This window comes from Balaenoptera acutorostrata, chromosome 2 (assembly GCF_949987535.1).
Source record: "Balaenoptera acutorostrata chromosome 2, mBalAcu1.1, whole genome shotgun sequence".
Taxonomy (NCBI): domain Eukaryota; kingdom Metazoa; phylum Chordata; class Mammalia; order Artiodactyla; family Balaenopteridae; genus Balaenoptera; species Balaenoptera acutorostrata.
This window is the reverse complement of record NC_080065.1, coordinates 82178293-82195686: the sequence shown is the minus strand read 5'-3', so window position 1 is coordinate 82195686 and position 17394 is coordinate 82178293. Positions and strand designations below refer to the sequence as shown.

At 36.1% G+C, this 17394-nt stretch overlaps 1 protein-coding gene across 1 annotated transcript in view; it reads right to left on the bottom strand.

The window, feature by feature from the left end:
• The window catches only part of LNPEP (leucyl and cystinyl aminopeptidase), a 104909-nt gene that overhangs the window by 43804 nt on the left and 43711 nt on the right, over positions 1-17394 (bottom strand). Inside the window, exons 3-7 of the mRNA XM_007197483.2 lie at positions 14466-14604; positions 13003-13134; positions 3213-3333; positions 2370-2524; positions 604-717 (exon numbers count right to left, since the gene is read on the bottom strand). Of these exons, the coding sequence (XP_007197545.1) occupies positions 604-717; positions 2370-2524; positions 3213-3333; positions 13003-13134; positions 14466-14604 (661 nt within the window). The remainder of the gene's footprint in view (positions 1-603; positions 718-2369; positions 2525-3212; positions 3334-13002; positions 13135-14465; positions 14605-17394) is intronic.

The window sequence follows — 17394 nt, the reverse complement described above, 5'->3', positions numbered from 1 at the left end:
CAAATATCTCTAATGATAAGAAACATCTCCAGAGAGTTTAAGAACATAGTAACAATATTATCATGCTCCCTGGAACAGAATGGTGTTCCATGTCTTTGAAAAGGGCACAATATATGGTTTGTACCTAAAAAGGAGCAAATTATTTGTCTGTATCAACTTATGTATCACTGTCGTAAGAATGATCACAGTGATAACAGAGTGACAGCATTGCTACAAAATGTCTTAATTTTTTTCTCTTTATACATAGGATAAAAAGTTTTGTTTTGCAAAAAAAGGCTTTTCAACTCTATCTAAATTCCTTCAAGCAGAAGGGCCACATCTATTAAAATAAAATGTAGCAAAGCAATTTAAAATGTTCATCTTAATGACAAAGTGTAAAATAATTTCACAAAATTTCAGCTTTCTGAAATACATCAGTAAATAAAAGCACAATTTTCACTGTCAAATCTCAAGAGGTATAGAGATCAATAACAAGGGTCAATTTTATCGTATCTTTCTAGAAACATTTTCATTACTCCAAATGAATGGAAAATACATGTTGAATATGATTTGGCTATTTTTCCCCCTGGCATTCATAGTAGGCCTAACAAATAGTGTACTTACACTGGAGAGCTCTCCGAATATTTTTTCCAAAGAGAAATACTCCATGAAAGTAGCAAAACCTTCATTTAGCCATACATCGTTCCACCACTGCATTGTTACCAGATTACCAAACCACTGTGGGAAAAAACAAACTACTAACCAACTTTACACTCTCAAGAATTTTCTAATAATTGAATTGTCAGATTAATCACCTATAACCAGATTACAATTACTGAAAAATATACTTTATTATAGTTAAAACAAACTATATTCAAATTGAAGACTTGCAAATAAATTATATTTGTAATATAAATTTACTTTAAAAGTAAAATTGCATAAATTGTATAAATTCACTTTAAAAGTAAAATAAAAAATGTAACATTTTACCTTAAATGAAACAGGTAAGAAAGACAATTAGCATATTTATCAATTTAACACATGTTATATACTAGGTAAACAAAAACGAGTCACCTCATTAAAAGTAAGATTTCCTAGATAATGAAATTCTACTTTCTAATGTCAAGTTAGTAATATTATTTTCCATTGTATTTACAATCATCATGACAACTAAAAAATAAATTTCTATGTGAGGGATGTTCCTATAGTCAGAGAGCCTGGACTGCAGGTTTCTCCTCAGTCACCCAAGTTGAGGGCAGTATTTACATGATTCAAAACAGAATTCAAATAACATTCCGTAAGAAATTTAGCATGCATACAAATAAATGAAATCAGAAAGATCTTTAAATGGCTTCTTCCATGAGGTGGTAAGAAGAAGGATAAAAACGATACGAGACTCCCTTAAAAAAAATGCATCTCAAAATCCCTGAAATAAAGAGTGGTAAATAAAGAGTGAAATAAAGGGTGTGCAATTTAGTCAGTGTGGCCAAGGGCTTGTCTCAAACCATCAGCAAAATGACAGGGTTACTAGGTACTGAAACAAAACAGCTTTGAGAATTACAAAAGCATATTTTTCAAAGATATTATCTTAAAACCTGTTTCAGAGGAAGATGACTTGCAAGTCCTAAAGAAGAAGTAAATGAGAAACACTCCCCCAGGGGTGATGGCCGGACCCAGAAATAACAGACCTAGAGCAGATCCCCCGAAAAACAACTTGTCTACATGCCTAAAACTGTAACAGTAAATAAGCATACGCTTCATATGCCAGCATGTCATGAAGCCCTCACGAGGGCTGTAGGGTGGGCTACAGACTGTGTCTGAGGTAGGGTGTCAACTGCCAGAGCATGTCCCACTCTTCCTCCACATCCTCCCACCATCACAACACCCCCATACCATACCCTACCCTCATAAACACCTCATCGAGGGCACAAGAGAGACAAGGTGTTGGGGAAGAAAGAGGGAGGTTCATGTACTCATATAATTTTCTTTCTTTTTCTCTACGTCATACAGAGTACCTTCCCTCTCCCAAATTAACTAAGAACCCAGTTTTAGCAGGAGACAAAACAATAAATCTAGCCCTGACAACTACAGTCCAAGAGGCATAAGAAGAAGAGCACAACTCAGGGAAAAGGTTTCTTCCCCACCAAGTTATGAAAAGTAAGAGAGATAATGGATGTGAAAATGCTTTATAAACTGTAAAACCCTATATAAAACATTAAATAGCATTTTTATCTGAAAATTAAGTTTGTTTAAAAAGCATCATATTATTATGAAAGAAGACAATACTATAATAAAAAGCTGAATTATTATTAGCATCTAAATGTATTCTAAAACTCTAGGATATGAAACAGACCACAGGTGTGAGATATAACAGCCTTGGTTGCTGATACCTGATGGGCCAGCTCATGAGCGATGACTTTAGTAACCAGTTTTTTATCCACCACTGAAGAAGTATTATTATCATACAGAAGTGTCTCTTCTCGGAAGGTGAGCAAACCCCAATTTTCCATTGCTCCTGCTTCAAAGTCAGGAATAGCCACCAAATCTGGACATAACAAGAAAGAAGTGATCAACTTTACCCCATCTAAGGCACTCCCTAATTAAATCAAAATATTTTACCCATTGGTCTACCACTGAATCAGAAGGCAGTGAATTCATTTATACTCCTAAGGAAAGGAAACTTCCTAGCCCTGTATGCTCCTCACCTACCTGTCAGCTGAGGAAGACCTGATCAACCCCCTGTAGAGTCACTGTTGCTCTGTCCCTGAGCAAGAGAAGATACCTAATTCCTTAACAGTGAGGAAGTTCCCAGAGCAAGGAGGACAAAATGCAGGGCCAACGTTCTTCTAGCTAAAACCAGCTCCATGTTGAACAGCACTGAAATGTTCTTGCTTTCCTGAGCTCTCATTACTCCTATTATTATTTGAATTAGGAATTTCTTAGGAAATTAGAATTAGTCAAACTCCAGACTAAGCCCTAAGCAAATCCCCACTTACACAGCACCTCTGAAATAGTCCCATAAACTTCTAAGTGTTTTAAGCTCCACTTTCAGATACATCCATGGAATCTAAATAATCTTTAACAAATAGAAACAATTTTGAAGGCAAACAATTAACAGTGTTTCTTGGTTTTCCTTTAAAATAACTTCGGCAAAAGTTCTTCCTAAAAAAAATTTGCAACATAAATCTAGGTTATAATGATAATGAAAATCAGAGGCACTGTTTGATTCTTACCCAATTTCTTTAGTGGGTATTGAATTTCAAAGTAGTTTTGATAAAACTCAAGAAGCTTCACAGTTGTTTCCAAGGCATGGTGAACTTGACCAATCTTTTCTGGGACAGCATATATAGAAACCTAAAAGGTAACAGGTATGATGTAAAGACAGGTACAATTAAAATGGCATGATATTCAGGTGAACACTGTCAAGATTAGCATACCTGAGAACTACATAGAGGTATACGAGATTTTTCAGGACAGCAACTCTCGCTTATAGTTCTTTTAACCCCTATAGGATTTAGCAAGTCATTTCCATACATACAACAATGTTAAAAAAAAAAAAGCAATCAGTAAGTTTTAAGTTAACATGATATCCAAAATAAACTATTTTATATCATATAGCAATTTATAAGCATCTGCCTGTTTAATTTTATGATACTCTTCTCTTCCTCTCCATTACCTACAGTGGCCCTTCCTTGTCTATGAGCTATCAAACTGTGAATTATTTGAAGGCCAAAACTAAGTTTTCATCTTTTTAGCACCTATCACAGTGCCTGGCATTGAGCAGGCATTCAATACAGAGAAGTCACAGCTTACAAGGGAGTTAGTTCTAACATAAACATCTAAGACAGAAATGTTGAAATTACCCTGGGAAAACCTATTAGAGACCAACACATTCTCTTTCAGTAAGTGTGGCACAGACAGTTTTTCTTCCAGCCTCGGAACTGCTTCCTTTTTTTTTTTTTGCAGTTGTTGGCTTGTTTTTAAGGACCATGTTGTATCAAAAATAACCATACCCAGCAGAGTGAAACACTCAGTGAGTGGCACACGGTAACTAAAACCAAGTAAGCGGATACTGGGATTCATGCCCACACTGCCCACTCACTTCAGGGCACATGCTCCAGGGAAGACGTAGTTGCCCACATTACTTAAATTGTTATTCTTTCTGTCTTTTTCTGATTAAGTGCATAGGTTAAACACATATGATGTAACTAACTATACGTGTCTTATCAGTAAGTATCAAAGGCAAAATTTAAGCAATTACATTAAAAGCAACAGGTTTTGAAAAGCAATATTTATTGTTTTTCTATTGACTGAAAGAAAAAATCCCTCTGTACTCAATTTGGGAAAGTAGGATATGGACAAGACACAGCAGAAGATAAAAACCTCAAAATAAAGATCCCAACAGGTGGGAAATGGAGACCTACTGAATAATTCATCATTTGAAAAAATACATTGGTGAATTCTAACCCCAAATTATTTTTGGTCTTTCATTAAAGCCCTGAAAAACAGTCAACAATTTCTCAGAGGTCATAATTTCAATTTTAATTGTCTTTATGTGGGGCCTTAGTCTACAGAACATATGCGTTAATCACAAAAACATGGAGGTAACATGGCATTAAAAATTAAATATAAAGAAAAAATTTTAAGTAAACAAACAACAAAATTAAAGGTGCAAGCTCTGTAGTTAGACTGCCAGGTTCAAATCTCTGCTAGTTGTGTGAACTTAGTTAACCTCAATCTCCTTATCTATAAAATGGTGATAAAAGTAGCTCCCTATCCTCACAGGGTTGCTGTCAGGATTAAATGAACTAATATGTATAGAACTTAGAATAGTGCCTGACACAAAATAAGTGTTCAATAAATAGTAGTTATTATCATTATTACAAATAGAATCCCATCAGAAATGGGGTAAAATATGTATGAGCAGAGCATTTGTGGCAACAGTGACAGGAAGAATGAAGTGTTAGGAGTTCAGTTAGCCCATTTAAAATATGTTACTTTCTAAAGTAACTATGGAAGAAATTTCATATCACGTCATGTGGCCAAGTGTACTTCACGAGCCCAGCACTCGAACATCTGCAGCCCTTGGTACAGGACTGTGACCACAGCTTACTGAATTCAGTCACCACCTGCCAAAGGACCATGCACACTTCCTGCATCATTCCCCCTGTGAAAGTGTTAGCACACAAGCACACACAACAAAGTCTGACATATTCTTCTTAAATCTAACTACCATTGTATATGACTGTACCAAGATCACTTGGAATTTGAGACCAGTCTTTATTATTTCTGCCTGTTCTTTCCACACATACATATTTTATGTTCCAGTCAATGTAACCATCTAGAAGATGCTGTCCTAATAGAAACACCACCCATATACTCCAGGTTCCTCCTCAAACATCCTTCTCCCAAACACACCACTCGGCCACTCCCATCACTATGTGCGAAAGCATCTTTCATTAGATGGAAAGTAAAGGGAGAAAAAAGAAGTTCACATGGAACTGAAATCTGACCAAAGGATCCACTGAGTCCCATTTCTGGAATACAATGACTAGGAAAAAGGGTAGTTTGGCATTTTCTCTTGCCTTCTACTTCTCTTCCTTTAAAAAATGTGCTGTAACGTGCTGATAATGATTCATGCTCATTATCATATTAATTATCATGTTTTAAGAGCAACAGAAGCAGTAAGAAATAAACAAAGAAAGCAATCTAGTTCAACAAAGAAGTTTGACCAGCACCCTGCACTTGGTAAGAGCGCTCTAAACACTGTTAAGTGCAAGTCAACTGGTGCTCAGGCCTTAGGGCTTACAACTTAAAACTTTTCCTACAACATCTCTTGCTAAGACCTGAGAAATTTATAAAAGACACAAAAAAGTCTCCTAGTCAGCTCTCATAGAAAAGAGTTAAGACTGAGGAATAGCAGGTTTGTTAGGTTTAACTTACTCTGCTCCTTAATTTAATAAGAAGCCAAAACTAGATAAAAGCAAAACCAGAACCAAACCTCATCCCCCCAAAAAGAACAACAATACATCCTGCAAGATTTACAAAGATAGAAAATATTGGAATCTTCCAATACTAAGTTTCCTGAAAAACACCAGCTTTCCTAAACAGACAGCTGAACATACAAAAAGCATACATTCCTTAAAAACAAAAAAAACAAAAAAAACTCACCAGAATGAAGTCTATCCAGAATAACTGATTACATGGGACTTGAGACTTCAGGAGAATGATATAAATTACGTATAATGTCCCTAGCTGGTGGAAGGATACTTAAGGAAATGTTGTTTGTGGAAATTTGGAGCTAAGTCATGTTCCTGACTAAATAAGAATAAATTAAAATTATAACTTCACATGGATAATAGTGTTGAAGGTTCTGTTTGGATGTTAAACAGACATGATGTCCACATCTGACTAACCACCAATGGATTCTGATTCTACAAATTAGACCTGTCTATGGTAAAAACAAAATCAGGCAATGGCAACAACAAAATAAAAACCTCAAGACAAACTGATAAAGTGTATTTCAAAACTAGCCTAGAATTTTCTAGGTAATTCTCGCATTCCTGAAGGCAGAGAGAGGTTTAAGGAACACTGAAGAATGGACAGAAATGATAAAACAAATGTTCCCTCTTTCTTTAGGTCTTTGACAACATAGTAATCTTTATCACTGAACAGGCCACGTTTAATAATCCAGTCAACTTTGACATTTTCAGTTGTTTACTATGACTGATATTAACAAGTAAAGCCCTACTGCCTTATTCCTGAATCTTGTGAAATAGGCCTAATGTCAAATATTACAAAATAGAACATATCCTAGAGATTACAACATTTTAGTAGAACAAAAATCCTTTATTAGACTCTAAGTCTGAATTTCTGATCACCATACCTACAGAAATTACGTCACTTGGTGTAAGAAGCAGTATATTGTGGTAGACAGTAAATTCTGACTATCATTTACTGGCTAAGTAATCTAGGTCAATTACTTAACCTCTCTGGTACACTGTTTCTTCATCAGCAATATGAGGCCAATGCCTTCCCCTCATTTGGTTTATAAAATAAAAAGATGTTTATACATGAGAGCTCAAGACAACTGCCTGCACAGAGTATAACTCCACACATGCTAAAGTCTTCCCCATTTCCTAATAAAAAGAGAAAGTTAATAAAACAGTTGTTTATTTGTAATTTTTTCAAAACACATTTACTACTGGGTAGCACTAAAAATGATAAAGGTTATTTATATTTATATTTATATATACAAGGGAGTTTACATACATACAAGGGAGTTTCTCTGCGTGTGTATTACTATCTGCCAGGTACCGAAGATTTTACAGGAATTTAAAAAACTTAATCCTTGAGAGAGCAGGCTAATATAGACAATATAGTATTAGAGTTGTGGAAGGTGAGGTTTAGAGAATTACAGAGCAGTCTGCCCAAGGGCACATAGGTAGAAAGCTGTATAGGAGAGATCTAAACCGAGGTAGATGCCAGAGTCCACGTTTAACCATGTTGCTTCCTAATACATGTAAATAAAAAGCAAAAAAAGCCACCTGAAACTCCTCTCTCTCTTTCAATCTCTCTCTCTTCCAGTTGATCCTTGAACAATGACGGGGTTAGGGGCAACAACCCTCGGAGCAGTTGAAAATCTGAGTATAACTTATAGTCAGTCTTCTGCATCTAAGGATTCAAACTATGGATCGTGTAGTACCGCAGTATTTACTATTGAAAAAAATCTGCAATAAGTGGACTTGTGCAGTTCAAACCCGTGTTCTTCAAGGGTCAACTGTTGTGGACAAAAAAAAAAAAAAATATATATATATATATATATATATATATGTCATATATATGTTGTATATATATATATATTATATATGAGGTATATATCTGGGCAGTGAATAATTCAGCCTGACTAGATGAAAGAATTCCATTGGAGCAATTGGAAATATAACCGAATTTATGAGGGCCTTGAATATCACAGAATGATGAGTTTGAATGTAATCCTACAGGCAGTAAGAAGCCAGCATAGCTGTTGAAAGAAAGAATGAGAGCGGGATGGAGGGAGGGACAGAGGGAGAAAGAAAGAAAGAGAGAGGGAGGGAGGGGGAGAGAAAGAGAGAGAGGGAAAAGAAAAAGCCAAGACTACATACATTTTGAGATACAATAAAAAGTGCTGGGGATTTTATATCAAAGAGTGTGATAAGAACTACAACAGAGATGTAACTAAAGTGGTATGAAATATCAGAGAGGGAATGATTAATCTCAGCTGGGGAAAGAATGAAAAGCTTCAAGGAGAGGGTGGTACTCAGCTGGCGCTTGAAGAAGCAACCTGACTTAGAATTGAAACTTTTAGGTTTTATCAAGGCTGCAACATCTGCATCAAGGGCTAAATTTGCGGTGCAAAACTTGAAGAGAGATTAATTGAATTTTTTTCAGGATTAAACCAGTCTTAATATCCTTTCGAAAGGATTCCGAAAAACTCTTTGGTTTAGACTTGCCAAAAACTCTTTTAAACCCAAAGGTGAGTAAATGATATTGAGCACTTATTCAATGTAGTCCACATTACCCTTGAACATGAACAGGTCTCCACCCTTTGAGCATAAAGTCATATGGCAGCGTTATTGCTGATGAAGAGCCAGATAATCCTCACCTCACCCCTTCTCTCTAAGAGTTAATGGAGCAGACATGATAATCTTCTCACAGAAGGAGTATGCCCCTCTTAATTAGCAAATAATAAGATCCAAATACACTGTGATTAAAATAAAGTTCTTTGGTCTGGAAAGGAAGCCCAAATCCAAGTGAATGTGTTCAAAGGGTAGAAAACATACCCTGGTGGGGATCAAAAATATGACCAAAAAAATTAAAGAATTCCATCATATTTCTATCATGAAAAATAATCATTTTTAGCTTTAAAAGACCCTTTTCTCCTATGTTGTTAGTATGTGAAGATATTAGCTTTTTAAGGTCTTTACAGTGAAATTAAGGCATAAAATCCAATCAAACAATCATTTACAGACAGATTCAAATGACGAAGAAAAGCAGAGGAGCCTAATTAGAACAAAGGGTCAATTTTGACAAATTACAGACATACCAGACATTTAAACAATCTTCTCTCTTTAAGATGAAGAAAATTCAATCAGGACTTGCTTTTTCAAAAGGTGCATTCAAATGACTTTTACAACTTGGAGTTTTTCTTCTAACTAAATTTTTATGCTATCTTCTAAGTCTGCACAATGTTCTAGATTTGCTGCTGTCCAATAAAATTTTCTGCATTGATGGAAATATTCAATATCTTTGATATCCAATAAGGTAGCCACTAGCCACAAGAATGCTAGAAATGTGGCTACTGAGACTAAAGAAGTGAATTTTAAATTTGATGAATTTTTGCAGCTTTAATGATATAATTAACATATAATATTATGTAAGTTTAAGGTATACAACATGTTCATTAGATACACTTATATATTGTGAAATGATTACCACAGTAGCACGAGTTAACACTTCCATCACTTCACATAACTACCATTTCTTTTGCATGGTGAGAACATTTAAGCAACTGTCTTTGCAACTTTCAAATATATAATACAGTGTTAACTATAATCACCATGCTGTACATTAGCTCCCCAGAACTTATTTATAACTGGAAGTTTGGACCCTTTGACCAACATCTCCCCATCTCCCCCAACCCTCAGGCCCTGGCAACCATGAGTCCACTGTTTCCATGAGTTCAGTTTTAGATTCCACACATAAGTGAGGTCATATATCTTTGTCTTTGTCTGTCTGACTTATTTCACTTAGCATAATGCCCTCAAGGTCCATATATGTTGTCCCAAATGGCAAGATTTCCTTCTTTCTTTCTCATGGCTGAATAACACTCCATTGTGTGTGTGTGTGTGTGTGTGTGTATGTATGTGTGTGTATGTGTGTATGTGTGTGTATATATATATATATATATATATATATATATATATATACATACACATACATACACACACACACATCTTCTTTATCCATTCATCTGCAGACACTTAGGTTGTTATTATTATGAATAATAATATTATTATTGTTAGTAATGCTGCAACAAACATGGAAGTGCAGATCTCTTTAAGATCCTGATTTGATATATATCCTGTGGATATATACCCAGAAGTGGGATTGCTGGATCATATGATGGTACTATTTTTAATTTTTTGAGGAACCCTCATATTGTTTTAAACAGTGGCTACACCAATTTACATTCCCACTAATAGTGCACAAAGGTTCCCTTTTCTCCACATTCTCACCAACACTTGTTACTTGTTATCTGCCTTTTTGATGGCAGTCATTCTAACAGGTGTGAGGTGGTATCTCACTGAGATTTTGATTTGCATTTTCCTTCTCATTAGTGATATTGAGCACCTTTTGATGTATCTGTTGGTCATCTGCATGTTTTCTTTGGAAAAATGTCTATTCAGTTCCTCTGCCCTTTTTTAACCAGATTGTTTGGTTTTTTGCCACTGAGTTGTATGAGTTCCTTATATATTTTGAATATTAATCTCTTATCAGATATTCGATATGTTCTTCCATTCCACAGGTTACCTTTTAATTTTGTTGACTGTTTCTTTTGCAGTGCAGAAATTTTTAGTTTGAGTTTCTCCTACTTGTTGATTTTGGCTTTTGTTGCATGTGCTTTGGTGTCATATACAAAAAATTGTTGCCAAGACCCATGTCAAAGAGCTTTTTCTCTATGTTTTCTTCTAGGAGTTTTATACTTTCAGATCTTACATTTAAGTCTTTAATCCATTTCCAGTTAATTTTTGTGAGTGGTGAAAGATAAGGGTCCAATTTCATTCTTCTGCATGTGATGATCCAGTTTTCCCAGCACCATTTATTGAAGAGACTACCCTTTCCCCACTGAGTATTCTTGGCTCCCTTGTCATATATTAGTTGACCATTTTTGCAGGAGTTTATTTTTGGGGTCTTGATTCTTTTCCATTGGTCTGTGTCTATTTTTATGCCAGTACCACACTCTTTGATTACTATGCATATGATTTTGATTACTTTATCTCTGTAGTGTAGTTTGAGATCAAGGAAGTGTGATACCTCCAACTTTGTTCTTTTTTCTCAAGATTGCTCTAGCTATTCGAGGTCTCTGTGGTTCCATATAAATTTTAGGATTATTTTTTTCTATTTCTGTGAAAAATGCCATTGGAATTCTGTTGCATTGAATCTATAGATTTTTTTTTTTTTAACGTTTGGTAGAATTCACCAGAGAAACTGATCTGATCCTGGGCTTTTCTTTGTTGGGATGTTTTTGATTATTAATTCAGTCTCTCTTTATATTACTGATCTGTTCAGATTTTTTTACGTCTTCATGATTTAGTCTTGGTAGATTGTATGTTCCTAGGAGTTTATACATTTCTTCTAGGTTATCCAATTTCTTGGCCTATAGTTATTCACAGTAGGCTCTTATGATCCTTTGTATTTCTGTGGTATCAGCTGTAATGTCTCCTTTCATTTCTGATTTTGAGTCTTCTTTTTTTACTAGTTAGTCTAGCTAAAGGTTTGTCAATTTCATTTACCTTTCTAAAAATCCAGCTCTTCATTTTGTTGATCTTTTCTACTCTCTTTCTGGTATCTATTTCATTTATCTGCTCTGATCTTTGCTTATTTCCCTCCTTCTGCTAACTTTGGGCTCAGTTTGTTATTCTTTTTCTAGTTCCTTGAGGTGTAAAGTTAGGTTGTTTATTTGAGAGCTTTCTTTTTTCTTAATGTAGGCATTTATCACTCTAAAGTTCCCTCCCAGAACTGCTTTTGATACATCCCATAGAATGCATATACCACTACATTATACTATTAGAACATTCTGAATTTTACTATATAAATACCTTTTCCAGTGTGATGTACATTTTCATGTTTTCATGTTACTAACTAGGGTCCTTTCAATTCAGCTGGAAGCACTCCTTTCAGCATTTCTTGTAAGGCAGGTCTAGGGGTAAGGGGCTCTCTCAGCTTTTTTTCTTGTATGGAAAAGTCTTTCTCACTCTTTCATTTCTGAAGGATAACTTTGCTGGGTAGAGTATTTTTGGTTGGCAGTTTTTTCCTTTCAGCACTCTGAATATATCATTTGATTCTCTCTTGTGTTCTAAGGCTTCTTCTCAGAAATCCACTGATAGATTTATGGTAGTTCCCTTATAAGTTATAAGCTTCTTTTCTTTTGCTGCTTTTAAGATTCTCTTTGACTTCTGACCATTTTATTATAACGTGTCTTGGAGAAGACCTCTTTAAGCTGAGTGTGTTTGGTAACCTATGAGCTTCATGAACTTGGATATCCAAATTTCTCCCCAGATTTGCTAAGTTCTCAGCAATTACTTTTTTAAGTAAGCTTTCTGCCCCCTGCTCCCTATGTTCTCCTTCTGAAACTCCAATAATTCACAAATTGTTTCTTCTGGTGGTGTCCCACAAATCATGTAGGCTTTCTTCACTTCTTTTTCATCCTTTTTTCCTTTGTTCTTCCCTGACCAGATAATATAAAATTTCCTGTCTTCTAACTCGCAAATTCTTTTTCTTGCTTGATCCACTCTGCTGCTGATGGTCTGTATTGCATTTTTCATTTCATTCACTGTATTTTTCAGACCCAGAATTTCTGTTTGGTTCTTTTTTTTTTTTTTTTTTTAATGATTTCTATGTCTCCGTTAAACATCTCATTTTGTTCATGTACTGTTTCTTGATTTAATTAAATTGCCTTTCTGTGTTTTCATATTATACAGCACAGTTCTAGAGGCTTCCTTATACATATATTGTCTCTCTGAAATTCTCTTATAAAAGTAAAATTTAAAGGAACTTAAAAATTGTTGATTTTTTAGGTATTCAAATAATAACAGTAAATAACAACTAAGTAAAAAGTAACACTGCTGGTATAAAACGTCAGAGTTGTGAACCAAAAGCTTGTTTTCCTTCATAAAGCAGTTACCAGATATCATGAAAGGATTCCTCTCAACCTCCTGTGAATACAGGTTTTCAGGACGATTACCACAACAACATACATACCAGGGTTCCATTTATGTCCTGACTCAGATTCTTCAACTCCCCCACAATGAAAGCAACCAGGTAAGTGCTCATCTTCACACTCTCAGAGAATTCATCCTGAACAAGTCCATCTTCCATAATGACTGATGACTTCTACAAGCAATGGGGAAAATGACAGTTCTGTAACTATGAGAATAAATGACAGTGACATATAAACTGGGAAACTGAAGATTCAAATAGGAAATAAGTAGTGAAGATGCTGGCATATTTTAATCTCTCAGCACAAGTTTCCAAACAACATGGCCCTCAGTCTCAGTCTGTTCTACCATCCTTCATCGTGAGGACATACTGAGTACGGTAAAAATCCTTAAGAAGTTCCTAGTCTCAAACAATGGCTTTAAATAAATGTAAGTTAGAAACAGTAAGTAGCAGTGGCTCTGTTTCTCCCCTTTAAAACACCATCAAAACCAAAAATCCTTTCTTATGACCTAGGAGTACTCCATTCTACTGCTACAAATACATTCACACAAGAAGGAGCTACAGCTGGTTAATCCCTCCAAATGATCTGAAATGGCTTCGTAAAGGACCGTGTTGATGACCACAAGAAGGCTTAGTGGGATTAAAGGTGATAAGTCACTAGAAAAGTCTGCAGCAGACACAAGATGAGGGAAGGCGGGCAACCTTGCAGGATTTTCCAACCATGAATTTAAAATATGTTTCGGGTTACTAGGCAAGTAAGCATTTGACCTCTCTTAGAGAAAGATTAAGGTGAAGAGTACGGCCAGGAGTAGAGCTGCTGAAGTGACGTCCTTGTCGAAGGACAGACCATGTCCTCTCTTTGACTCAAGGGCTGACTCATAGTCTGTTAGATGCGGCTGCTCCTCCCCCCGAGTCACATGGCTTCTGAGAGGTTCCTATCGGCTGCACACAGCTCTCAGGTGTAACAAAAGGACACCCCCCAAGTTCTGTTTAGCATAAAAACAATTCTGCCTGATTTCACCCCCACTACTTCCACGCAGACAGAGCTCACAGCCAAGAAAGACGTCCATGTTCTTGTTGTTCAACCTCCATGTTACAATCTCGATTTCTCAGTAACCAGTAAAACACCAAGGTCAATCATGATTCAACACTACCAAATATCACTGTTTAGAATAGCAAATGTACCATGTCTTTGAAAATATCACTGTGCTCTTTAGTAGCAGTTCACACTATTAATATTTGCAGAACTTTAGTACAATAGCACAGACTTCACATTTCCTGCCCATACCTTCCACATCCAGTCTTTCTCTTTCCTCAAGTGCTTCTCAGGCTGACTTCCCAATTGATTCCAATACATACTTTACTTTTATTTAAGCATTTTAAGAAAGAATAAGAATGCATATGATTTTAATCATTCTCAACAGTATGGCAAAGAAGAATTCAAGTATTCAAAACAAAGAAAGAGACCCACTCAAAGATTTTACATTCAAGGAATAGAACAGTACCTTAGGCATATTTGATAAAGCAGTGTATTGCTCATCTCTTATGATCCTGATGATAAATATGGCTTTAAATGCTGGCTCATCAAAACAAGGAAAAGCAGATCTTGCTGCCAAGGGTTCAAACTGAGTTGCTGCAAAGTACCTAAAACAAATGCAAATCCATCCAATAGTTATTGAGTACCTACTATTCAAGGCACCTTGCCAAGTTCTAGGGATACTAAGATAAGTATCATACAAGCCCAGACATTAAAGGATTCTCAATCAACTGGGAGAGGCAGAGGTTATACAGTAGAAAGTTATCAGGCTGCGAATCATGTCCTAATAGTGCGAACAAAGCAGTGGAAACAAAGGGTAGGAAACAAATTCTGCCTAGCGGTAGAGACACTGTAAGGAAACTGGTGAAAAAATATGAAGAGGGCCATTAAAAATGAGGAATATTTGAAAAGGTAGAGAAAGGAAGACAGTGCAGCCTAGAAAGAGTAGGAAGCACACGGAAGGACTGAGCAGTGCATATTCAGGGACTGGGGGTGGGTGTCCAATGTGGCTGGAGATGAAGCCATAAAGATAGGCTACAGCTGGTCACTGAGGTCTTAAAAAGGTTTCTGATGAAAGATCACTATAAAAGATTGTCATCCATTGCCATTATTCTCTGTACAGACTATGGCTTCATAACACTAAACCTCAAACTCACAACCTGCACTTTCATGAGGACTGAAAAGACTAGGTGTCCTATAGTATGCTGGTGTTCTTTACTCTCTTCAGAAACAAATCAAAAATTTTCCTCCTCTCCTACAGCAACAACACTTGAGAATTTAACTATAAGTCCTCAATTAAAGGTTGGGAGAAAAGCATAAAAAGAGGAGAAATGCAGATTTTTAGTTAAGCAGAGGAATAAAATAGATCTGCATTTGGGAAATCATACAAACATGGTCATAAGGAATCAGGACAAGTGTGGCCCTGGTGTGCACATATCAGCTACCAGTCAATATGGTACATAGATAACCACCACTGTGGACATGATTGCCTCGCCTGCTTAGGACTTAGTCTACCTAGTGGGGTGGGATAGGGAGGGTGGGAGGCAGACGCAAGAGGGAGGGGATATGGGGATGTATGTATGTGTATAGCTGATTCACTTTATTATACAGCAGCAACTAACACAACAATGTAAAGCAATTATACTCCAATAAAGATGTTAAAAAAAAAAAAAAGGCAAGTAGAAAAGAGTGTAAGATTTAGAGGCAGAAGACCCAAACTCTGCAACTTACCAGCCATATGACTTCAGCAAATCAGTGATCTACATCTCATTTCCTTATTTGTTAAACTAGGATCAAGGTAGGATCCCCTACCAAACATTTAGGGTTTTTGCTAGAATTGAATAAGACTATTCATAGTAACAACCACTTGTATGCCATAAATTCCTACACAGATGTCTATTATAAATGCTGGATAGTCATAACTCTTCCTTCACGCTTAGAATTACTGTGCTTCTGTCCTAGTAAGGATGTGCCCAAATAACTGTTTGTTAGGGTAAACTGCAAGAACGACAGCAATCAACATACGTGAAACAATTTAAAAATATGTTTCGAACATTCCACTTCTTCACCCAACTCCCAAATTCTTACCCAGTTAACTGAAGATTTTGGAAGAGGGCCACAAGGGACCAAGGGATAAAGTTTGATGACATCCATACTATTCATATGAGAGTCTACTTGGACCATCATTTTGGATAAAAACTGGATTATAATGTTCTAAGACAAATAAGATCTTAAATTATCGTTAAAAGAGATGCAATAAGAACTATCTTACATAGAAGTCCCTTTGAAAAGGCTGCTGCTTGATGATACTTACAATCTATTCTATCTAAGCTGAATACCTCAAAGCTTGTTCTTTCATTAGTGACTGCATTTGCCTTCAGAAATACTAGTTGCAGTTTGAGCACCACCTCCAGGAGCACTGAAGACAGTTATGAATTAGCTGAGGGTCAGTAAGAGAATTCTAAGCACTGGTGATAACAATGGGTAAAGAGGTGAAAACTAAGGAGGCAGTGCACCACAGTGGTTAAGAATGTGGTCTTTGTAGTTAAAATGACTTTGGGTTTGAGTTCCCCTCTGCTACTTGCTAGCCATAAGATGCTGAATGAATTACTTCATGTGCCTCTGCTTCCTCATCTGTAAAGTGAATAAAATATAATTTCCACCTCTTAGTGAGTTTGACAAGATAAAAGACTAAACATATAAAATGCTTGCAACAGTTTCTAGCACTTCAGTTCTCAAGTAAAGATGGGCTGCCATTACCACTGGAACTCAGGAAAGTGCACATGAAGTTCATTAAGGCAGGTGAGGGCTGTGAGAGGGAAAAAAAAAAAAAAAGGCCCAGATCTTGAAAGGAATTCAATTAAATCTTGTTAAAAATGAGGAACTGCTGAAGGATCGTAAACCAAAGACTAACATGGTCAGGTCTGTACTTCTAGAAATAGTCTGGCAGCAGTGTGGAGGAGGGGGAAAGCTGTATAATAAGATTAGAGGTCAGGGGTCCAGTTAAGAAGATGACTCAAGAGTTCGAGAAAAAGACACTGAGAGATTGAAGGACAAAGAAATAAAACACATCTCCACCCTAAATTCCTTTGCTAGTTTTTTAGTATCAGTTTGTTATCTAGAACCTTAAATCTATGGTCAACAACTTCTAGATTTAACTGCAAGGTTACTGACCATGTCCACTTCTTAGATGACACAGGTAAAGTTCCTTTACCACAAGCAGTGTCAGTACGTTTGACATTTACACATACTTTGATTTTCCAATCAATAGGAAATATATCCCTTAATTACTTTATCTACTTGTTTTGAATTAGTTTTCAGACCTCTTGAAAGGTATAAATAATCTTCTAAGCTTCTATCTTGCATCAAGATATACAATCATGTGGGGCGTCCATTTT